Consider the following 20,657-nt stretch of genomic DNA (forward strand, 5'->3'; position numbering starts at 1 on the left):
CGTCGTACGTAAGTAGTACGTAACGTAACTAACTTAACTTAACTTACTAATTAGTAGTAGTAGTAGTGTGTACGTACGTACGTACGTACGTACGTAGTGTATAGTATATATATATATATATATATATATATATATATATATATATATATTGACACGTGCATTGTATTGTGTATTTCTTGTGTAACACAGCCGGACTTGAACTAAAAAGAACAGCGTTCATGCTGTGGTTGTAAGTTCAACCCATTCTTCCACACCATGCTAGCGTTATAAATAGGGCACGTGCCGATGCTCACCCATCTTTCTTCTGGGAGCCGCCACGCGCTTATTTCCCGAACTCGAGTATAAATATGGATGCTGCAAATTTTAACGGCTTTCCACTTTTTTAAGATTCTGGTGCTGCCACTGTGGTGTGGGTTTGTACTGTACAGTATGTTTTACGAGTTATTTTTCTGGTGTTTTTATCGTTGTTTTTGGGCCCCCACAGTAGTTTGCAGGCAATTAACCTATGGAGCTATGTGTACAAACAAAACACACACCAAGAGCCCGTAACGTCTTCTTTACAAGAACTTACACATCCACCAAAAGTTAGCTGCCGGGAGTGATGTGGGTGTTCCCGTACTTTTTGCGAAATTGCGTATAAGTTCTTGTTTTATGCAACTACCACCCCGTTTATATGCACAGTTGTGAGTAATCGGCGGAAGACATCAGACCGTCATATAACACTATAATATAACACTCGGCTCCCATTGTTCTGTGTGTGGGCGCAAACATCCACAAACGGGCATCTGTATTTCACTTCAAATAGTCGATAGCAGCCCCTCATTCCCGCCTGCCCCTCCATATTTTAGCAGATCAAATGGTTTAGAATGTTACGAGTGTAAAGGGCCCTCTACCCCCAAGGTACCATCAAGAATACTATTTGGAAAAAACAACAGTATTATCCTTTGTATACCCTGTTGATTTGGCTCCTGGAATAGGTTGAAATGAAATAAAACCTCCTACAATGTTGCGAACCTATGAGGCTTACGTTATTCCAAAAAGTATACACTTATTTAATATTAGTAAGTGTATATATACCACGTGTTGATACTTGTGTGAATGTATAACCTAATCAAGCAAACAACCTATACAGAGAATAACCATGCTCTTGTCGTATGGTATTCGAAGTACCGGTATAGCACCTTTACAGTTTTAACATAGGTATGTGCTTTATTATAAGGGCAATCGATATATTTAGTTTTAAATATTACTGTTTAAAATCACGACGCGAGAGCAATATATGGTTGCCCTTCTAATAACCTTCAGGTTGTAAGAAACGAGACGCGTGTGGCCGAGATGGCTGTGGCCTTCAGCTCCATCGATAGCGCTAGCTTTCCTTTAGAAATCGGTTGTGCCACATTTCTAAATAATTCTGAATTCATAGCTGTACAGAGATTGCCATGCAGCGCCTTTGTGGTCTCCGACGATCGTGTTCGGCTATGGAACGCTGTATAATTATTGTGTTAGATTGTGTCACCCCGTTCGACTAGCGTCCGTCGTGATTGGAAGTGTTTTCTCAGCGACAGATGAGGTGCAAACGTATTATTGCTATGTTGCTGTTTCGTATACTAGTCAAGAAACCCTACGCTATATCTACACGATATTGTATCCTAATGACGCAGTCTAGGATACAGTAGGTAGATTACTTGTGAAATGTAAAACAGTGCTTGTAAGTCGTAGAAAAACTTTGTATACGTCACACATGCTGATGTGAAAGCCAGTAAGTACGAGAGCGTCGTGCTGCAATATTTCGAATACGTAGTTGCTACTCTCCTTTTTTAAGTTCGTAGCATTTATCAGTTTAATTGCTACGTTGGTTTTATGAAGTGATGCCAGTGGGTCTGTGTGCAAGTGATATGTGCATTTCAATAAGTGAAGTCGGCGGTGACCACAATCATTGTGGTTTGTATCATTCCGATTTCCCTTTGCTGGTGCAATATGACGGAATTGGTGGTATGCTTGTGCGACTAGGTAATGGCTTGCAAAAACTCGCGGGAGGGGTCGTTAGACGTAGCTGTTTGTTGACGTCGGGCCATTGATATGTAGTTTCAATCCACTGTCTTATACCACGCACGGAGGAATTTCCCCTAGGGCACTGTGGGGGAGGTGGCCACATAGCGTTGTCTTCGCCAACCGGCCTCCTCGCGTAACCCTGCACGTTTTCGTAGCGCATGCATCTACCCAACGTCGGACATACTCGCGAATTCCATACTCTGCTACTGGTTCATCACTCTCTCAAACATTCATCGTAAATATACTCGTGAAAACGAATTAAAGGGTGAAATGTTTATAAATATTCGACATGTAGCTATTATTGTTATATTACGTATAAATGCGCGAGTGATGTATTGGAAACAGAAGTACACATACAGGTTGGGTGGGTTTACCCGGATTTCTCCCAGTGTAGAAAACTGCAAAGTGTAATATTCATCTAACAGTATAAGGGCATATGTGGTATGTCTCAGTGTTGAGTGTCAATCCGGACATAAGGCTTCCCTGAAATGAATATGCCACCCATTCTGACCCTTTCACTCTTGCAGTTATGGTGAATATCTTCGCACGTCATCTTAGCAAGGTCAAAATTATATTGGAGTTTTTGTGAGAGATAGACGCTGTTTCATTTGAAAATTTGATTATTCTGTCATTGCTGGCTGCTAACAAATTGTAATGGGCCGGAACGCCGTTACCCTCGTTTGATGATGCGTGCTGACAACGCAAGCAGGTGACAGGCTGCATAGCTAGATGGACAACCGCATGTTCACGCCATTTGCTTGCAAACCGATCCTCACCCCCATCCCACCTCTGAAGTCTGCTTTGGCGTGCAATGCAATGATTATGCTAACATCTGAGATGTATGCCAAGTCTTTATTTGTGAATGGATGAAATAGCAATAGTAAAACTGCCCATCGTTTTATTTTCATGCTCCAATTATAAGAGGAGTTTGGCGATCTTCTCGCCAAAACAGAGATATCTCCATCAATACTTAAAGGCAACGTAGTAGGTCATTGCCTAATGTGAATGTCATTGCATGTAATACTTTCGTCTGGGTCTGTGTTAAGTTTAAGATTAGGAACACATCGTCAGTAATTTTCTGGTTACCTTTTTTTGCTGTAAATTTTTACACGTACCCTTAACTTTTCTAGTCGGAGCGGCTTCAAAGCTGGAATGTTTGTCAAATGGTGTAGATAAAATGTTTCTATAATATTTAATTACTACCAGTTGTCTTCGGCCATTGTAGACGAATTCCATATTCTTAACACTTTATGACCCTCTGAGTCTAACTAGTACAGTGGCACATGGCGGTAGGTTTTCATAACGTGCAGACCTCTATGGTTACGATTTGATTACCTTGTGGTGACCGCAGGAGTGGGGGTCATTCGTGAACACACTAACAACCTGTCACCACCTTGGGTGTGGTTCTAAAAATGACTTTCTTCTCCTGACCAAATGAAGACCATTACTGATCGTAGTCTCTGCTGTTTATCATGATTCCGATATAGAGCCCGTCTTCACTCTGTCAGAGGTGACTAGGTGTGTACCCACATAGTTCACATAGCGTCATACACCCATGAAATAGTCCCGTTCTTCTGAGCAGCACATACGTGGCATTCAGTCGATTTGTTGGTTGTTGCGTAAGTTATGCCTTGCTTTATTTTTGCGTGGACATTTGTTGTCTCATGCAAAGTTGACTTGGGAGGAAGTCATCATCATCATTATTATAATTATTTTTATTATTATTATGTATATTGTTTGTAAATAATGTCAGCCTAGGCCTCAGATGCCTGGCACGGTCTGTTAAACTGGCAAATTTTATTTGGGTGAAGATCTGGCGTTGTGAGCTTTCCTGCATATATTACCTGCAGAGTCAAATGAATACAATTTCTCATCTCATCTGTCAAATGCTCATAATGCTCGATCACCCTGACTACTGATTGATCAAATCTAGTTTAGAGCTTTCTGATAGTACTTACAAATGCAAATGATTTCCTTAGTTGCTTTTACCTCATGAATTTTCAACAACTGGCTGTATAAAAGTTATAAATTGTAGAAATATTATAATGAATAACCAATAAACTGTGATAGAATGGCATTCTTGTGGGCTTATCTTGTTTTCTGAATTTACATGTCTGTTTGACTATGTAATGGATATAGCATCAGTGCCCGGTGGTAGGCCTACTTTGTCACACCATAATATAACAACTCGATATCATAAGTTTTAAAAAGCACCCACAAATACTGTTTCTTGCTTGTTATGTAGAATCCCTGTAATAAGCTGCCCAAGTTCACAATCGAAAACGTTACAAACCAGGTATTGTTGGGTCTAATCTTGGAGTAATCATTCTGCAGACAGAATGATTACTCCAATGTACATTGAAGTACAGTGGACTCTCGTTATAAAGAACACTGATATAACAAACTCTCGGTATAACAAAGTAATTTTTCCACGGTTCAAATTTTCTCTGTATTATTGGAAATCCAATTTTGTAGTAGATTCATACATCATAAATAATAAATTAATAAATCACGTGCACAGCAACCTAAACATGCTAGAGTATTTTCAATAATGTTTTATTTCCTTGACCAAAGTAAGAAAGTGTTCCCAGTATATTAAATGTATGATCTAAAGATTTTTACAAGTTTGGTTTCAAAATCATATCTGTATTGGAAAATAACATGTGAAGTGATGTAATTATAAGTTAAATAATTCTCTCATAATTACGTGGCATATTTTGTATCAACATTGTTTCCTTTTCTCTTGACCATAAGTATATTACAGAAGTATTTCCAGTAAAATTAGAAGTTTGGATATGGATCAGAGGTGCTCTACAAGTGTGTTTATTTTTCTGTTTGATGCATACAGAGGCTTGATTTTTACCTCAAAAATGCTAAAAGCTCAGCTTCGCCCCTGGGACCCCACCCAATAGTTCTCGCGCTACGCGCTTATAACATTTTGCCCCCCAAACATTTCCCCTTGCCCTCAGCTTGCCCCCCCCCATTTTTGCAATCTTGGTGCCGCCTGATAATATTCTTTACTTGTAACAAAATAGGAATAGTGCTGCAAATTAGGCACTACGACAAGACATCGACATCATAAAAAGGTAGTTCATTAAGGACCATAGAGAAAAGTATGAGGTTCAAAACAACAAAGCAAATCACAAGGTATTAACTCATATTATAGTAGTGTGGATAAGCACATGCATGGATTGTGGCCTTTTGATTAGAATTGTGAAACTTTGCACACGCGTAATACAATAGGTCCTGAAGATGTTCTGATCTAGTGTCAATTGAACAGCGCCACCTGGTGGCGTACAGCCCCCCTGGCGGGTTAACAGGTATTGCGTTATACCACTTCGATTTTTGGCTATAATTTCAATGACACTCATATTCAAGAAATAGGTCAAATGATTCGCAGGTATCTATACTAATACAATAGCAGCTACTAATACAATATTACCATTATTAAAGCATCGTCACTGCGCTCACCTTACTAAATGAGGAACACTAGACCATTTTTGATATATCATCATTTAATATACTGGTGGAAGAAAATTGTTTATTATTTGTTACCTATTTCATTGTTTCAACCTAATTTTATTACAACTTAAAGATAGCTACACTCAATTGTTGCTATGGTATTAGTATAGATATCTACGAATCATCCAAGCTATTTGTTGAATATATTGAATGAGTATTATTTAAATTATAGCCAAAACCTGAAGAGTGGTAATACGTACCCCTATGTATAACGCACGATATAACTATGTATAACTATGTATACCCTGATAACACGCCAGAGGCGCTGTTCAGAAAATCTTCAGAACCTATTGTAGTACCTAACACGTGTGCAAAGTTTCACAATTCTGACAAAAAGTGCACAATGTGCCCATTTTTATGTGCTTATCCGCTGCACTATTATACACAATCTACTCATCAACGTTTCCAATTTCAAAATATGTTGATTTATTCTCCTCAAAAGTAATCTTAGAGTGCACAGAGCAGCAAAATATAAGTTAATAGTTGGAGATCTAATTAGATAACTTTAGCAGCATAGAACAGATACATCTCTAAAAACACATCAGGGTACACAGACATACAACGAACACCACGAGGCTAGGCGAAGAATTAAATAATGATATATCATATGTAATCACACGTACCACACAAAGCAACATTTAGAAAAACCACAAAAATCAATGTCTTAATTACCTCTTACTCAAGAGCACCAGATATCATTATCAGCTCAATAGTTGTCTGTAATTAAAGAGGTCAGCACTAATTTCTTGAGAATGAGAAATTTACAATCGAATTCCAGTATGGAATGACAGAAAAAAAAGAATTTAAACGGATCTTTAGAAGACGGTACGGTGCACGGGGCAAACTTGATTTGAACCCCTAATTTCTCTAAACCCCTACAGTCACGTAAAATTAGGGGTTCAAATCAAGTTTGCCCCGTGCACCGTACCGTCTTCTAAAGATCCGTTTAAATTATTCTTGTTCTGTCATTTTATACTGGAATTCGATTTGATCACCACCAGACTCCTTTCTTCTTCTATAGTCTAGTCTCTTGGATTATGAAGATAAATATTTCTTGAGGTTCTTCTATGACATTGCTCATTCTCAAGAAATTAGTGCTGACCTCTTTAATTACAGATCAACTATACCGGTATGCGAAACGTTGTAAGCTTACTGCGTAAATAAATATACGATTTATACCCCTAGTGTAGTACTAGTAGTAGGGCTCATAGGGTCTATGTCTCTCAGGGTACTGCCGGAACGTACCCTGGGTATGGTCCAGTGTACCGGAACGTACCCAGGTCACTATTTGATCTGGTTAGGGTTAGGGTTAGGTTTAGGGGTAGGGAGTAGGCGTAGGCGACTCCCTAGACTCGTTAGTGGAGTAGGCGAGGTACGGTCCGGACTCCGGCATATTAGATAGTACCAGGCTACGTTCCGGTAATGGCGGTATACCGGACCGTACCCAGGGTACGTTCCGGCAGTACCCTGGGGGACATAGACTCTCTCTGCAGTAGTAGGCCTATAGTAGCGAGATGGAAAGAATGTGAGAGAGAATTGCTGTTAATAATGCGCTATAATCACATGATAATATCATATAAGTAAGCCTTGAGTTACTCAAAATAGTATATGTGCTAATATATTACTGATCTATATGTGTAGTCTGAGTGTAGATAGTTATAATAATATTATATCAGTGACGGTGGCTAATCTGCCTTCCTAAGTTCCTATCAGAGAGCACAGCAGACGTCAACTTCCGGAAGTATGACTGAAAATGGCACCTTGGACTAAAAGCAGGTCTGTTTATGATTTCGAAATTACATAAATAGTGCAACATATCCAATCATTAAAAAAAACTTTGTAATTCTAGACATTGTAGCATGTTATTTTATTCACAATGTTTGCCATAAAGTACATTATTTGTATTTTTTACATCTGGCGTAGGTCCACGCCGCGCATTGGTATTTCCGACCGCGTCACTACCAGACGGATCATCAAGTACACACTTTTAGTAGAAACAGTTTTAGAATTTCTGGGGGTTGTGCTTGTTTTTTTGGACACCAAAATGGCTCTAAAAAGAATTAACAAGGTAAACTATGATTCGTGGTTTAGTTAGTTGTTATGATCCAATGTTGTAATTTAACTATGTGGTGTGAACATATATGGTGTTGAACCAAAACGGGAGCCCAACTCGGTGAAATTACAGCCTTATCGGAGCCGTAGGTACATAACTCACTGTTCACAGTCACTGTCACATCATGTGATGATGTGTATTACTGTATACTCATATACATACTACAATAGGGATTACATAGTATTAGTATGATCGATGAACAAGTACAGTATTTGGACAACGTGTTCATAAAACTGCATGACTTCCACAAAATCGCAGTAGCCTACCATTGACATTATGATTGTATCAGTCAACCCTCTCCCCCTCTCACGCACACACACACACACTACACATAACAATTCCGTTGACACCCTTCACGAGTCACATGTACGCGTGTGTCGTACATACTCTTTAACATTTGATTGTTAACCAGCTCATGTAGCCTATGTACATGCTGTATCATGTGTCTACCAGTAATCGACCTAATGATGGAAGTCGTGTACAGTACTCAGTAGCGTACGTAATAAACACAATTTATATCACTATCAGTTGTAAAATGTACCTGATTTTCTATTTCTTTATTATGTGTCACATTTTGAAATCCGCCATGGACGTTGCCTGCGGGGACGTCTATGCCTGGTATTGTAATAGGGCGTGCCTGTAGCCGGATAGTAGAGCTGAGAGGGTCTATGTCCCCCTGGGTACTGCCGGAACGTACCCTGGTACTATCTAATATGCCGGACCGTACCTCGCCTACTCCACTAACGAGTCTAGGGAGTCGCCTATGCGTACTCCCTAACCCTAACCCTAATCCTAACCCTAACCCTAACCATATCAAATAGTGACTAGGGTACGTTCCAGTATACCGGACTGTACCGAGGGTATGTTCCGGCAGTACCCTGGGGGACATAGACCCTATAAGCGATAGTAGAGTGCTTCTCGAATCTTAAATTAATGATGATGCACCACCTTCAGATTCTCATTCACTTAAAAAATCTACTGTACATAACGTGTGTTTTTCACTACGTGATATGAATAACTTTTAAAGTATTGCATGTATTTGTCTATGCAGGATTGTAGTCGTGGATGCAGCCATGTTTGCTGATTATGCTATTACGTAGACGGACTCCATTCGTTTTAGCAATTCTTACCGAATACCAAATTTATAGAATTACCAGAATTGCTCACACACTACCAGATTACAAAATATAGTAGTATGCAGGGACAAAATAAAAATTTATTTTTTGGGGGCTACTTTTCAAGCTCACGTGCATGAAAATAGCACTCTAAAATTTGGTTTGCGTTGAACTCTATGCAAATTTCCGGGGGCTCTTTTTGGCATTTTCGGGGCTCTTTTTGGCATTTCGGGGGCTAAATCGCCCCGAGCCCCCGTGTATTTTTTTCACTGGTAGTATGTATGACTACCAGACAAAGGAGGTTAATTTCGCAACATGACTATAGCTGTGACAGTTACTGTATGACGTATTAGAGAGCTTGGTGCTCCAGTGGTTACCATGTCCCCCTGTCACTTCAGAGCCTCCGAGTTTAAAACCTGCCCATGGGGCAGTGAATGTTCTCAATGTGTAAAAATTTTGCTCTTACCATTGGGGATTTTGATTCCCTCGTGATTCAGATGATCATGTAAAATCACAGGCCTGTCAACAATGGACATAAAACACTGTAACTGACCCTTCTAGAAGTGACCCTTCTAGAAGTGACCGTAATGAGGTCGGCCTGGTGAAGTCCTCTAGCGCTGACTAGTAAATGAGACCTCTACTTTATATCTGCATGGTGCGAAATTAACGCGAGTCTGGAGTCAAATACTACCTGATTTACTGTCGGACTCCCTTATTTGACATATGCAGGAGGCAGTGTGACTCCTTGAAAAATCTGCTATACTACTAACTAGTTCGTTCCAGAGCACGGCCTCGTGGAATTACCGTATTTTTTCAGCAAATGTCCAAAGAAAATTTGACAGACGTGCAACCGCATGAATCTTCAAAATAAGCACATGTATGCGTACATTGCTAATAGCATAGCATTATTGTTAATATCTTTAGTTTTGAACTTCAAACTGCAGACTCCCTCATTTTGCTGCGGATGCCCCCTTTTTGAGGGCAGGGAGTCTGTTGGGCTTCCTTGTTCAAAGTTTAATTTCTACCCCTGTATCTGTATAGTTAGTTGGTTACATACAGATATACTATACCTTGTCGTGCACATGCCATGTCACTATATCCTATGTAGGGAACACCTACAAGTATATGAACTGAATAGAACAACTTAAACTGTTGCAGCGTCATTGTGGATCCCATCAATGCTTTCCTGGTTTTCTCGTTGATTCTCTGTGCGCATTATTGACCACTGGTGATGAGCCAGGTTTCGATCACGCAGCGATGGGGAAAATTTATATACATTATAAAAATCCAGCTGAGAGAACAATGTTGGCATTTGCAGGAACTTCAAGACTTGGGTAGAGATCCTCCAGCACAATGTTCGGCTGGACCAGTAGGGGACGATTGTAAGCATACATCAACATCAACATTGTTGAATGATTAACTTGTTAGGTGTCTGCTTTTAACTACTATTGCCATTACCTTTAAAGCTGCACTATGCACATCCAAACGCTAATTTCTCCAGTACTAGACTAGCAAATACTTCGTGTCATGCATAATCACACTACCTTATGACAAAATAAACTCTAGTTCCTCCCATTTCACTGCACGTTTGCTTAAAACCCACAAGAAAGAGGTGAGAAAACTGGCATTCTGGCGCCAACACCGACTTGTTTGCCAAACAATTTAGCCTCAAAGTGGTTAGGTGACGTCACATGTTTTTATCTTTGCTACACCCGTACTGCTGTACCGCAGCATCGCTGTGCGGTTGCTTGGCAGGGCAATGCGAAAGTGTCAACAACATCGGAGAATTTGAACAACATTGGAGGTATTTTCAAATGCCTTTTATAAGACAACGTGCAGTGAAATGGGAGGAACTAGAGTTTATTTTGTCATAAGGTAGTGTGATTATGCATGACACGAAGTATTTGCTAGTCTTGTACTGGAGAAATTAGCGTTTGGATGCGCATAGTGCGGCTTTAAATTAGAAAAGAAAGGTGCCTATGTATGGTCTGCTAATAACCCTAAGGAAAAATCTGTTGAATTTCTTATTATAAAAGAAACAAATTCTTCTGGTTCAATGGACTTATTAACACCTGTAGTTCACTTCATTGTGAGTGCTAGATGATATTGTAACTAATGTTACCGTAATTCAGGTTTTGTTTACAAGGATATTTTGTACTCGGAGTAATTATATACATGTCACCCATGAAAGCTTTTTTTTAGATTAGTGAAATATTTATTTGCAGGTAATTAAGCTTACAGATCTGCATATAGTTTTATATTATCAATAATTCTTTTGCAGTGTTTCACTGGCAAGCTACTATCATGGGTCCGGTAAGTTTGTTGTAGTTCAATATTTGGAACCTCTTAAAATATTGTAAGAATATACATTGCAAGTACTGTGTTATAAAAGTACAATTTGGCTCTTTACTATGCACTGTCCCTTACTGGTATATTTTCTAGAATAATAATCAGATCAAATATTACAAGTATACTAATTTATGTTGTGATTTTTTGACAAATTTTTTAGCCGGAAAGCCCGTTTGAAGGAGGAGTGTTTTACCTAACCATACATTTTCCTACAGATTATCCTTTTAAACCACCAAAGGTGAGCAGATGATTTTTGATATTTTTAATTTATGGTCATATATCAACAAGAAGTATTTACATTCATGATTTTGTGTGCGCTAAAATCATTGTAATTTAATACTTTACTCATAGCTGCAGTCTATGGGTTAACCCTTTGCATTACCAACTGCAAGCAAAGTCATCCTACATATAATCACTAATATTAATGTGAAACAAAACTAAGCTGTCTTGTATAGTGCCCAAGAGCCAATTTCACCTTAACCTTTTTTAAACAATATATAAATTCAGATTCAGATTCATTTATTTTGCTAAGAAGCTTTTCAGTTAAGGTAGAAGTAAAAAGGGAGGGGAATACATAATATTATAGAATTGATAGGTTTAAGGTGAGTGTGCGTAGTGGTCAAAGTAGCCATAAGCTTTCGAGTTGACCACTAACGCAGACAATAAAATGTCTGAGGGAAAAGTACAATTAAACTAAATATATAGGAAATGAGGGAAAAATATACATGTACATACATAATAATATATGGAACAGTAGGATAAAAAATACAATTGATGTAATAAGTAATAATTAACATGAACAAGAAAGCAATTATAATATAATATATAACTAATTTCGATGGTCCTAAATAACACTAATTTAATTGATCATTACTGGCTGCCAAGAAGGAATAGCTTAGAATCATGTTTAAATTTACTGTCAGGTGAGGTTTTAATTTCAAGAGGAATTGTTTCCCATATCCTTGAAGCCAGAGACTTCAAGACTTCGAGACTTTCTTATTCCACTGCCAGTGCATGTGGTGGTGATAGTACTGTGTAGTTTTTGCCTGCGTTAATTAGTTACAGGTAGCAGCTCTCTATTTCAGCCTGTAGGCTTGCGTAGGTAAATGGATGAGTGCTTACCTATTTTGTCTTGCAAATAGTTGTTGCTACTACGTACGATGGGAGCTTCCATCTTTACTCTTAAGACACTTAAACGTACACGCCATCTTGTGGCAACTTTCATAACGATCCCAACGAACATTCCTTCGAGAAGGTTCCTGATACCATCCCTGTGCCTTCCACTGTTTCGGCGCGTATGTGAACACATTTGGGACTAACAGGGTTTACTAGAATTCCACCACTCCACCACAGAGTCACCGCAGTAGATGTGAGATGAGCGCTGTCGCTCCGCGGCACTTGTTCTATGTTACATGTAGTTATTGAAATAATAGGCTTTTTCCTAGGGGAAGTAATGAGCATGTAATTTGTCTTCTTAAAGTTAATTGAAAGTTTGTTCACAGCACAGTATTCTAAGACATTTGCAAGTTCATCGTTTATAACCTTTTCTAATTCATTTAAATCTTTTGAGGAATAAAAAATATTGGTATCATCTGCAAATATTTTAAATAATAATTTATTGGAGGAATTTGGGTATATATATAGATCACACACAATATTACAACCAGATATGAAGAGTATACATAATTACATATACAAGAATTTAGTAAAATTTTGTTGGCTTCTCCCATCTGGTGAGTTTGCCTAAAATTTCAGATGATTTATGGAAATTATTGAAACTGGACATGGTTTTTCTTGTAGTGGGATTACACATCTACATTTATTTAATAGGCTATTAATCGTTTTGACATTATCACCAGTACTATAAGTAGTTCAATTTATAGCAGTGGTAGCTTAAAGCGATCATTGCGAGTTTTTTCCAACGTTTTTCAGTGTTTATTCTCACTCTCATGATGCCTACCATTGTTGCTTGAGTAACAGTAATTGTTTGAAATAACAATAAAATGTCTTAGAACCTCATGCAAAGACAAAATCATGCACGATTACAATTTTGCGTTCTCTTGTCGATTTTAGCTGTCATGTCTCGCACTTTCTCGCGGTACCGCGAGACGTCAACAAAGGTGCAGTAATGCAAAAATCGCACCGTAGATATTTTTGGTTAGATGTAAACACAGAGGTCCATAGTATTAGTAGCGTAACACAAACAGGAGTGTACGGTAAGTTGTAACCTCATAAATATTAGTCTTCAAAAGTCTTAGGGACTATAACGAAGACGGAGAGAGAAGTGGATCAAATCGATATATCAACACTGCGGATTATCACACACAAATAAATGCCCCTTTGTTTTAATTATGTTCGCTTGTTTGAGACGCCATTTGTGATTTTTGAAAGTTGTGACATTTATTGCTGGTATGATGTGGTCAAATCATATGCATATGCTATGACTGCATAAAATCTTGGTGTTTTGAATGTTGGTGTAATCAGTGATATTTTCGCCGTCAGGTGAGACTATATTCAGCTATATTTAGTTTTTCTGAGCAAAATTCTCGCAATACTTGTTTTAATATATAGACGTTACAACAGCACAGTTACTTTATATTTGTACTACCTGCAGCCACTACACGTGTAATTCCATGTTTTAAATATTCTCACCAAACAATGTATTATAACTGTATCAGTAATCGGTTAAAAAAAACTATGAAGTAGTTTCTTGCATATGCTACTTTAATACTTGAAAAATGTTCTGAACAACAAAATAAAATAGATGATTCTCATTTACTCTGTGAGTAATGTATGTTTGTTTGGTCAGATCTATCCAATTCTTCACTTGATCTCCATCAACCCAAGCTAACACAATCTTTCCAAGTGTCTTCTCATTGTGACCTGTCAACAGATTTTTAATATTTAGCAAGGACTTCTTATTGGCTCATTTTACACGCCACCATATTGGATACATTTAGATCAACCTGTACCGGCGTATTTGGACGCTCGCCCGAAACTGGACGCTCCTAAGTGCGCATGCGCGCAGGCGCCTCTTGTTTTGGAAGGGCGCACACAGCGCATGTGCAATATGCGCATTAGTCATCTGCGCATCTTGCCTTTCGCATCTTGCAATAAACAAACATGGCGGACGTCCTTGTCACTGATGGAAACATTTGATTGAAACAATTTGCAATATGTAGTAAATTAGTAAGACTGTGTTATGTGTGTCAGGTTACAAGGCGAAACAAAAGAGCATGTCTACTATTTCCTACGGCCGTGCAAAACAAGATTCAAACAAAAAGAAAAAAAGAGCAAAACAAAAGAGCATGCCTACAGAGCGTCCAAATACGCCGGTACAAACCTACACTAGCTCGTCTGTAGGATCAATGTTCAGCTTGATCAGGATCTGACTCACTGACCAAACAAATAGCGAGCTTATACCAATCGTACCATTTGTCAGTATAAATTAATTTCTGCTGAAATTTCTTAAATTGTTAGAATTGTTCATTGATAATTATCTTTCAGTTTTGAAGCAATTTAAAATCTAGTAAGTTTATTAATATCTGGTCCTAGACCATGATAGATAGGACTAATTACAACCCAAATTTGAACGCAGATGTCAATAGTCGTGGAGGTTCTCTTACTGAGTAACAGCTCTTGAGTGGTTACAATAACTGTGCCTTTTAGCTACACTAGCAACTCTCAGTTCTCTTCAGGCTCAAAACATTACTGATTATATCATTTTTATAATAAAAAAATGGCTTAGAAATATCAGAGATATTTTGTGCCATAATCGATAAAATTTATGATCCTATTATGTTTGAATGTTATCAAGAGCTAATAATACCTAGTATAGGTATTATTAGCTCTTGATGTTATGTTACCTTTCAGTTTCTGAATTTGGATGTAATTACTGAGAGATTTTTTATCTCAACTTTGATGTTTGCATCCACTAGAATGTAAATTTCCTAAACAGATGGGTAATTGAACAGTTGTGTTTCAGTTCTTTTAGTTTAGTTTGCTACTACCTTTACAGGCCCGTAGCCAGGGGGGGTTTGGGGGTCCCCCCCCCGCCCCCCCCAAGCAAAATTTTTTTTTTTTAAATTTGCAAGAATTTCACCTCAGGTCGCTCCATTTTAGTGTAGTAATTGCAAAATCTCCGTGCGGGAGGGTGAACAGTGAACACCCCCCTCCCACACCCTCCCCCACTCGCGTCACTTCGCCGCCCGAGCAGGGGCGTGTACAGGGGGGGTCCAGGGAGTCCGAACCCCCCCCTTGCTCGCGCAGAAAACGCATCTGAGGGGGTGTAATTTTAAAAATTTTCTGTCCAGACCCCCCCTTCGCGTGCTCGCACCTATGGGTTACGGTTAGACCCCCTGGTACAAATCCTGTACACGCCCCTGCCGAGCAAATGCCAACATTGAAAAACGAACCCCCCCCCCCAATAGAAAGCTGGCTACGGGCCTGCTTTAGAGTTATGATGAAAGTGCATATAATATTGAGTGATTTGATTTTAGATATATAGCAACTGCCAAATAACAATATGTTAATGACCTCTTGATAATAGTAATTGGTAAATAAATCATATAATTTTAGCAACTCGTAATAACCAAAGCAATAGTTTTATCTGCAACCATCTATTATTCAAACAGTGAGTAACTTGAAACTTGTTTTTGCACAAATTCAATGGGTTTTTAGCTCATCTGACATAGTCAGATGCAGCTTGTAGAATCGCATGACGTCGTCGCGTCCGTCGTGCGTGCGTCCGTCAACAGTTGGGCACAAATCTTAACCGCTCGACGTACGGTCACGCATATTCGGGACGTTGGGGGGGATCGTCAAAACGAGTTGGGATGTCGAAGCTGGGGGTCAAAGGTCAAGATGTGTAAAAGCAAGGGAACATTTCTCTCCTTAACTTAAGTATAGAGAGGAAATGCAGAATTGCGGCACAAATCTAAACGGTTTGACTAGGCTCGTGATAGTCGTGTATAGCATCATGGTAGGAAAAGCCATCACTGTGCCGAAATTGGAGGTCACAGGTCAAAGGTCAATGGGGCACAGGGCAGATTTTAGACATTTTCTGAGGACATGGTCTGATGGAGCGATTGAAAACTTTTTTGTTTCAGCGGTGACCTAGCATTTTTATGGCTTTATTGAAAGGACCATGAAATGTACTTCTGCTGACATGCGAAGAGTAAGTGTCGGATAACCTTTTGCGACCTCAGAGGGGGTTAAACATGGATTTGTTGACTGTTAACAAAGGACTGAACTGCTTTTGCTATTGTGGATGTGAGGCTACAGTTGCACAGTTGCAAAGGCAAATGTTGGTTGAACAAGGTTTACGCTCCTTAAATCATATTATTTTCTAAAGCAGTGTATTAGCACCCTGAGTAGCACCCTGTAATAGCACACTGTAATGAAACCTGAATGCTCGCGCGTGTAGGCAAAAACATGGGGGCAGCCCATTACGCATGCATGGGGGTGAACTGGCACTATTCTAATCATAATTATTGCCTGGCAACCTGCAATGCAGATGTGTGTAACTCACAGCTGGCCAGCAAAATTCTCGCCTGCCTGAATATACTTCAGCAACTCAATGGAGTGAGGTTATCACGCACGAAGGGTGATGCCATCTTTGATTATTTGATGACACTTGCACGCGCCATCTCGCGCGCAACTGCTTTTGCTATTAGAGCCCCTCACCCGCCCCCTTCCCCACTCTCCCCCACCACCACCACTACGCTTCGCGCTCGACGCATATCCATGATAACATGTTAATATAGCGAAGTCATTAAAGTTACACAGCTGTATCTTTATTACTGTACTACGGTATAGCAAAGCCTAGCTATCATTGATTTTAGATCTGTATTATGTAGTATCCAGATATATGCTCTGAGCGCGAACGCAGTGATGGGAGGGTGCTCTTCATTCGTTTGCCAGTGAGTTTAGCATCAGAACACCTGCCGTCAGGTGAGCGCTGTCGCTCTGCGGCACTTGTTATATGATACAATAATTACTCACAATTGCACTTTCATGCACTAACCTAATATCAACTTTTGTTATATTTATAATAGCCTTCATTTCCTGTAACTAATATTTTCTCCGAAAACAATTAAGCTGAAAGGCTTTTCTCACTCTTTCTTGTGTAGACTTTTTCAACACTGACATAATTAGTTCCATTGAATCAGCTGCTGCATATGGGAAATTAGACTTCTACTATTGTGTACAAAGGCCACAGATGGTGCAAGTGTTGTATGTCACAATCTGAAATCTACATCTAAATTACAAAATGTACTATAATTATATCATATATACCAGGGCTCGAATTAAGCGGCGAGAAGGGCAAGGCAATTTTTTTAGGCACGTGAGAAATCGCCTTGAATTTTCTCTAAATGGAAGGGCACAGAGGCAATTTTAAAAGGCACCAAGGCAACTTTCAAAATTTGAGAAGGCACCAAGGCACTTTTGTAAAATAAAGGAAAACGTCATAACAAATTAGTACATCAACATCGGTCTTGCTTTTAATGTACAAAACAATATGCCCCCATGTAAGCTTACACCGTAACACGCACCTTGTAGCCTCCCTCTGCTAATGAAGTACAGTAACAATAAATTTTATATGCCCGCTATCAGAGTGAATAATTATCCGCCATGCTGTTATTGTTCCCTCCTGCGACTATCGGTTTTAAGCTCATCATTGCAACTACAGCAGCGCACGCGCACGTGTTATGTTGATTCGACTAAAAACGAACTAGCCGGCAGTAGAATTAAGGGCAGCCGACGGCAATTACACAAAAGGCAAGGCAGGTGACTGCCGTCGGTCGAGTTGGATTTTCAGGGCAATACGGCAATTGATAGGGGCACCGACGGCAATTGCCGTCGCGTCCGTCGGTTAATTCGAGCCCTGATATATACATTACAATGCAAAAGGTTGTTGGTAATTGCATGACCCGATATGCATGACCCTAAATGAAATTTATATTGGAAGCGGCACACAGCTACATATATAGATAGCCATCCCAGCAGTTCTAATCTGTTAACAGTCAACAGTATATTATGTGAACCCATAAATATACCACCAGTTAAACAATAGTTATAAAACAGTTAAAGGGACAGTAGCCTCTAGGATTTTACTGCATACAACTGTACTTACTGTATAACAAATCGTCTATACCCACACGTATTCGTTAGCAGATACCTAATTTAATTGTTATAATTATTTGCACATCAACGCTACGAAATTGAACGGCGCCATGACACCCGCGACCGTGCTGCCACCCCGAAAAAGTTGACCATTTATTTTTGCGGGCCAGGTTACAGACCGAGGGCTAATCACAAAAGTGCAATTATATTTATACCTAAATGCTATTTAACCGAACGATATTCATTTTAGGGCAAATTTATCCATATTATAACTGAAACTATATGTCATTTATAAGATATTACAATCCTTTTGCTTTAAATGAATAAATAAGAAACACCCTCGGTCTGTAGCCCTTGGTTGGAAAGTGGTTTTGCGCAACTTATCAGATCAACAAATTTATCCATATTATAACTGAAACTATATGCCATTTATAAGATATTACAATCCTTTTGCTTTTAAATGAATAAATAAGAAACACCCTCGGTCTGTAGCCCTTGGTTGGAAAGTGGTTTTGCGCAACTTATCAGATCGTGTGCTTTGAGTGGTGCCACCGTCGTTGTAATCAAACTGTAGTCGTTAGTTTTAAAACATTTTTTAATAATATTTCTAACGGTGATTGAACCATGAAATTTTTTATGTAGCGTAATTATAACCTAAATTAGCTGAAAATAACCCTAGAACCTAGAGTAAACTCTCCCTTTAAACAAACAATATGAATGGTTAATGTGTAGAAACAGTTTCTTGGTGTGCCTTTTTGTGAGAGTAATTATCGTTAAAATAAAGGTAATAACAGTAATGGTTGGACTATTGTTAGGGTTGCCTGGGAGAGCACCCAGTTGATTTGTGAGAACGGTGTACATATTTGCTGTGGTAGTATGAGTTTGATCACATAATGCATTCTCTGGTAGTTTTATGGAGTAGTAACAGTATCAATTAGACTGTGCACACTCATACCATAAATTATTGAATCTTTGAACATTTAATTGTATATGATCTGGAGGTGGTCTTTAACTGAACTCACAGTTTAACAAATGTGGTGCTGCTGTTACATTGTTTCAGGTGGCCTTTACGACTCGCATATATCACCCAAACATAAACAGCAATGGTAGCATATGCCTTGACATATTACGGTCACAATGGTCACCTGCACTAACTATATCAAAAGGTATGTTTCAACCCTGCACTCCTATTTGACTTCTTTCCGTACAAATGCTTTGTGTAGTACTGACCCTGCCTCATCATATTAGTCATATTATTTTAAGCATACCCTCTCGTCTGAGTAGTAGCCTTCCGTGCAGGGGTGGGGGGGGTGCGGGTAACGGCCGTCCCTCCTAGAAAAATTTACATCTAATTGATGTAAATATTTCTAAATCGATTGTAATAAATAATAGAAGAAATATTACCTTTTCAGGCTAATCTCATCATGTATGAGATTTATTTTTTAAACTATCAATATTTCTCTCAGTATTACTCATTTAGGTCATGAAAGTGTGCCCTTTCTCCCTACGAATCTGCTCAGGCTATGGTCCTATTTCGAAATTGCACCATGGCACTACTGGCAAGAGTCGTAGTTGCCCAACTTACATGCTGTGGTCCCTCAAAAATTCAATGCTGTCCACAGCAATAAAACACCGTAGCTAGTGTACCTCGCTTGCTGCAGTGCTTTACCCATATATTCCCTGTTGTGTGTGAATACTTGGTAAGTGTACACACTATACATGACTCATCTTTGTTGCAGTGTTGCTGTCCATTTGCTCACTGATGTGTGATCCAAACCCCGATGATCCACTAGTGCCAGAGATAGCCAGAATCTACAAGACAGATAAGCAGCGTTACAACGAGCTTGCTAAAGAGTGGACAAGGAAGTATGCAATGTGATCTCAAGGCTTTACCACGACTATGCTAGCTTATCTTTAAATTTGTCTAAAGTAAACTCTGTTGCCGTACACTTTTGACGATCTTGCATGTCCACTGAACTGTTTATACGGTGAGAACAGGTGCGTAGATCCCGTGCAAGGCATGTCCTCATTAAATTGAGATGCGTTGTATCTTGTGCAGATTCAGAAACGCGAAAAAGAGGGAGTGTGGCTAGGCTTATTGAGTGTATAGCAATACGTCAGAGCATGCTGCTGCATCCAACACACACACATATATATATATATGCGTGGTGTTGTGTGTGTGTGTGTCGTGTGCGTGTGTCGTGTGTGTGTGTGTGTCGTGTCGTGTCGTGTGTGTGTGTGTGTGTGTGTGTGTGTGATGTGTATATATATATATATATATATATATATATATATTCATTTGTGTCGTGATTCAGGTTTTGTGCTACCATTATTATATTTCGAGTTTATATAATGGTGTTTGTGCATTGTTAGGCAGTATC

At 39.1% G+C, this 20,657-nt stretch overlaps 1 protein-coding gene across 1 annotated transcript; it reads left to right on the plus strand.

Annotated features, from left to right (window-relative positions):
• Positions 1-7,516: 7,516 nt before the first annotated feature.
• On the plus strand, positions 7,517-20,213 carry LOC106817264 (ubiquitin-conjugating enzyme E2-17 kDa). The gene is made up of 6 exons (XM_014821926.1): positions 7,517-7,642; positions 10,121-10,184; positions 11,084-11,115; positions 11,312-11,389; positions 19,337-19,442; positions 20,016-20,213. Exons 1-6 carry the CDS (start codon positions 7,619-7,621, stop codon positions 20,153-20,155), a joined length of 444 nt encoding a protein of 147 aa, XP_014677412.1. The 5' UTR covers positions 7,517-7,618; the 3' UTR covers positions 20,156-20,213.
• Positions 20,214-20,657: the final 444 nt, after the last annotated feature.

This window comes from Priapulus caudatus, unplaced genomic scaffold (assembly GCF_000485595.1).
Source record: "Priapulus caudatus unplaced genomic scaffold, Priapulus_caudatus-5.0.1 Scaffold34, whole genome shotgun sequence".
Lineage (NCBI taxonomy): Eukaryota > Metazoa > Priapulida > Priapulimorpha > Priapulimorphida > Priapulidae > Priapulus > Priapulus caudatus.

Coding starts and splice junctions, on each gene's coding strand:
- LOC106817264 (XM_014821926.1), top strand. CDS start 7,619: ATGGCTCTAAAAAGAATTAACAAG. Junction 7,643..10,120: donor CTCTAAAAAGAATTAACAAG/GTAAACTATGAT, acceptor TGGCATTTGCAG/GAACTTCAAGACTTGGGTAG. Junction 10,185..11,083: donor TGGACCAGTAGGGGACGATT/GTAAGCATACAT, acceptor ATTCTTTTGCAG/TGTTTCACTGGCAAGCTACT.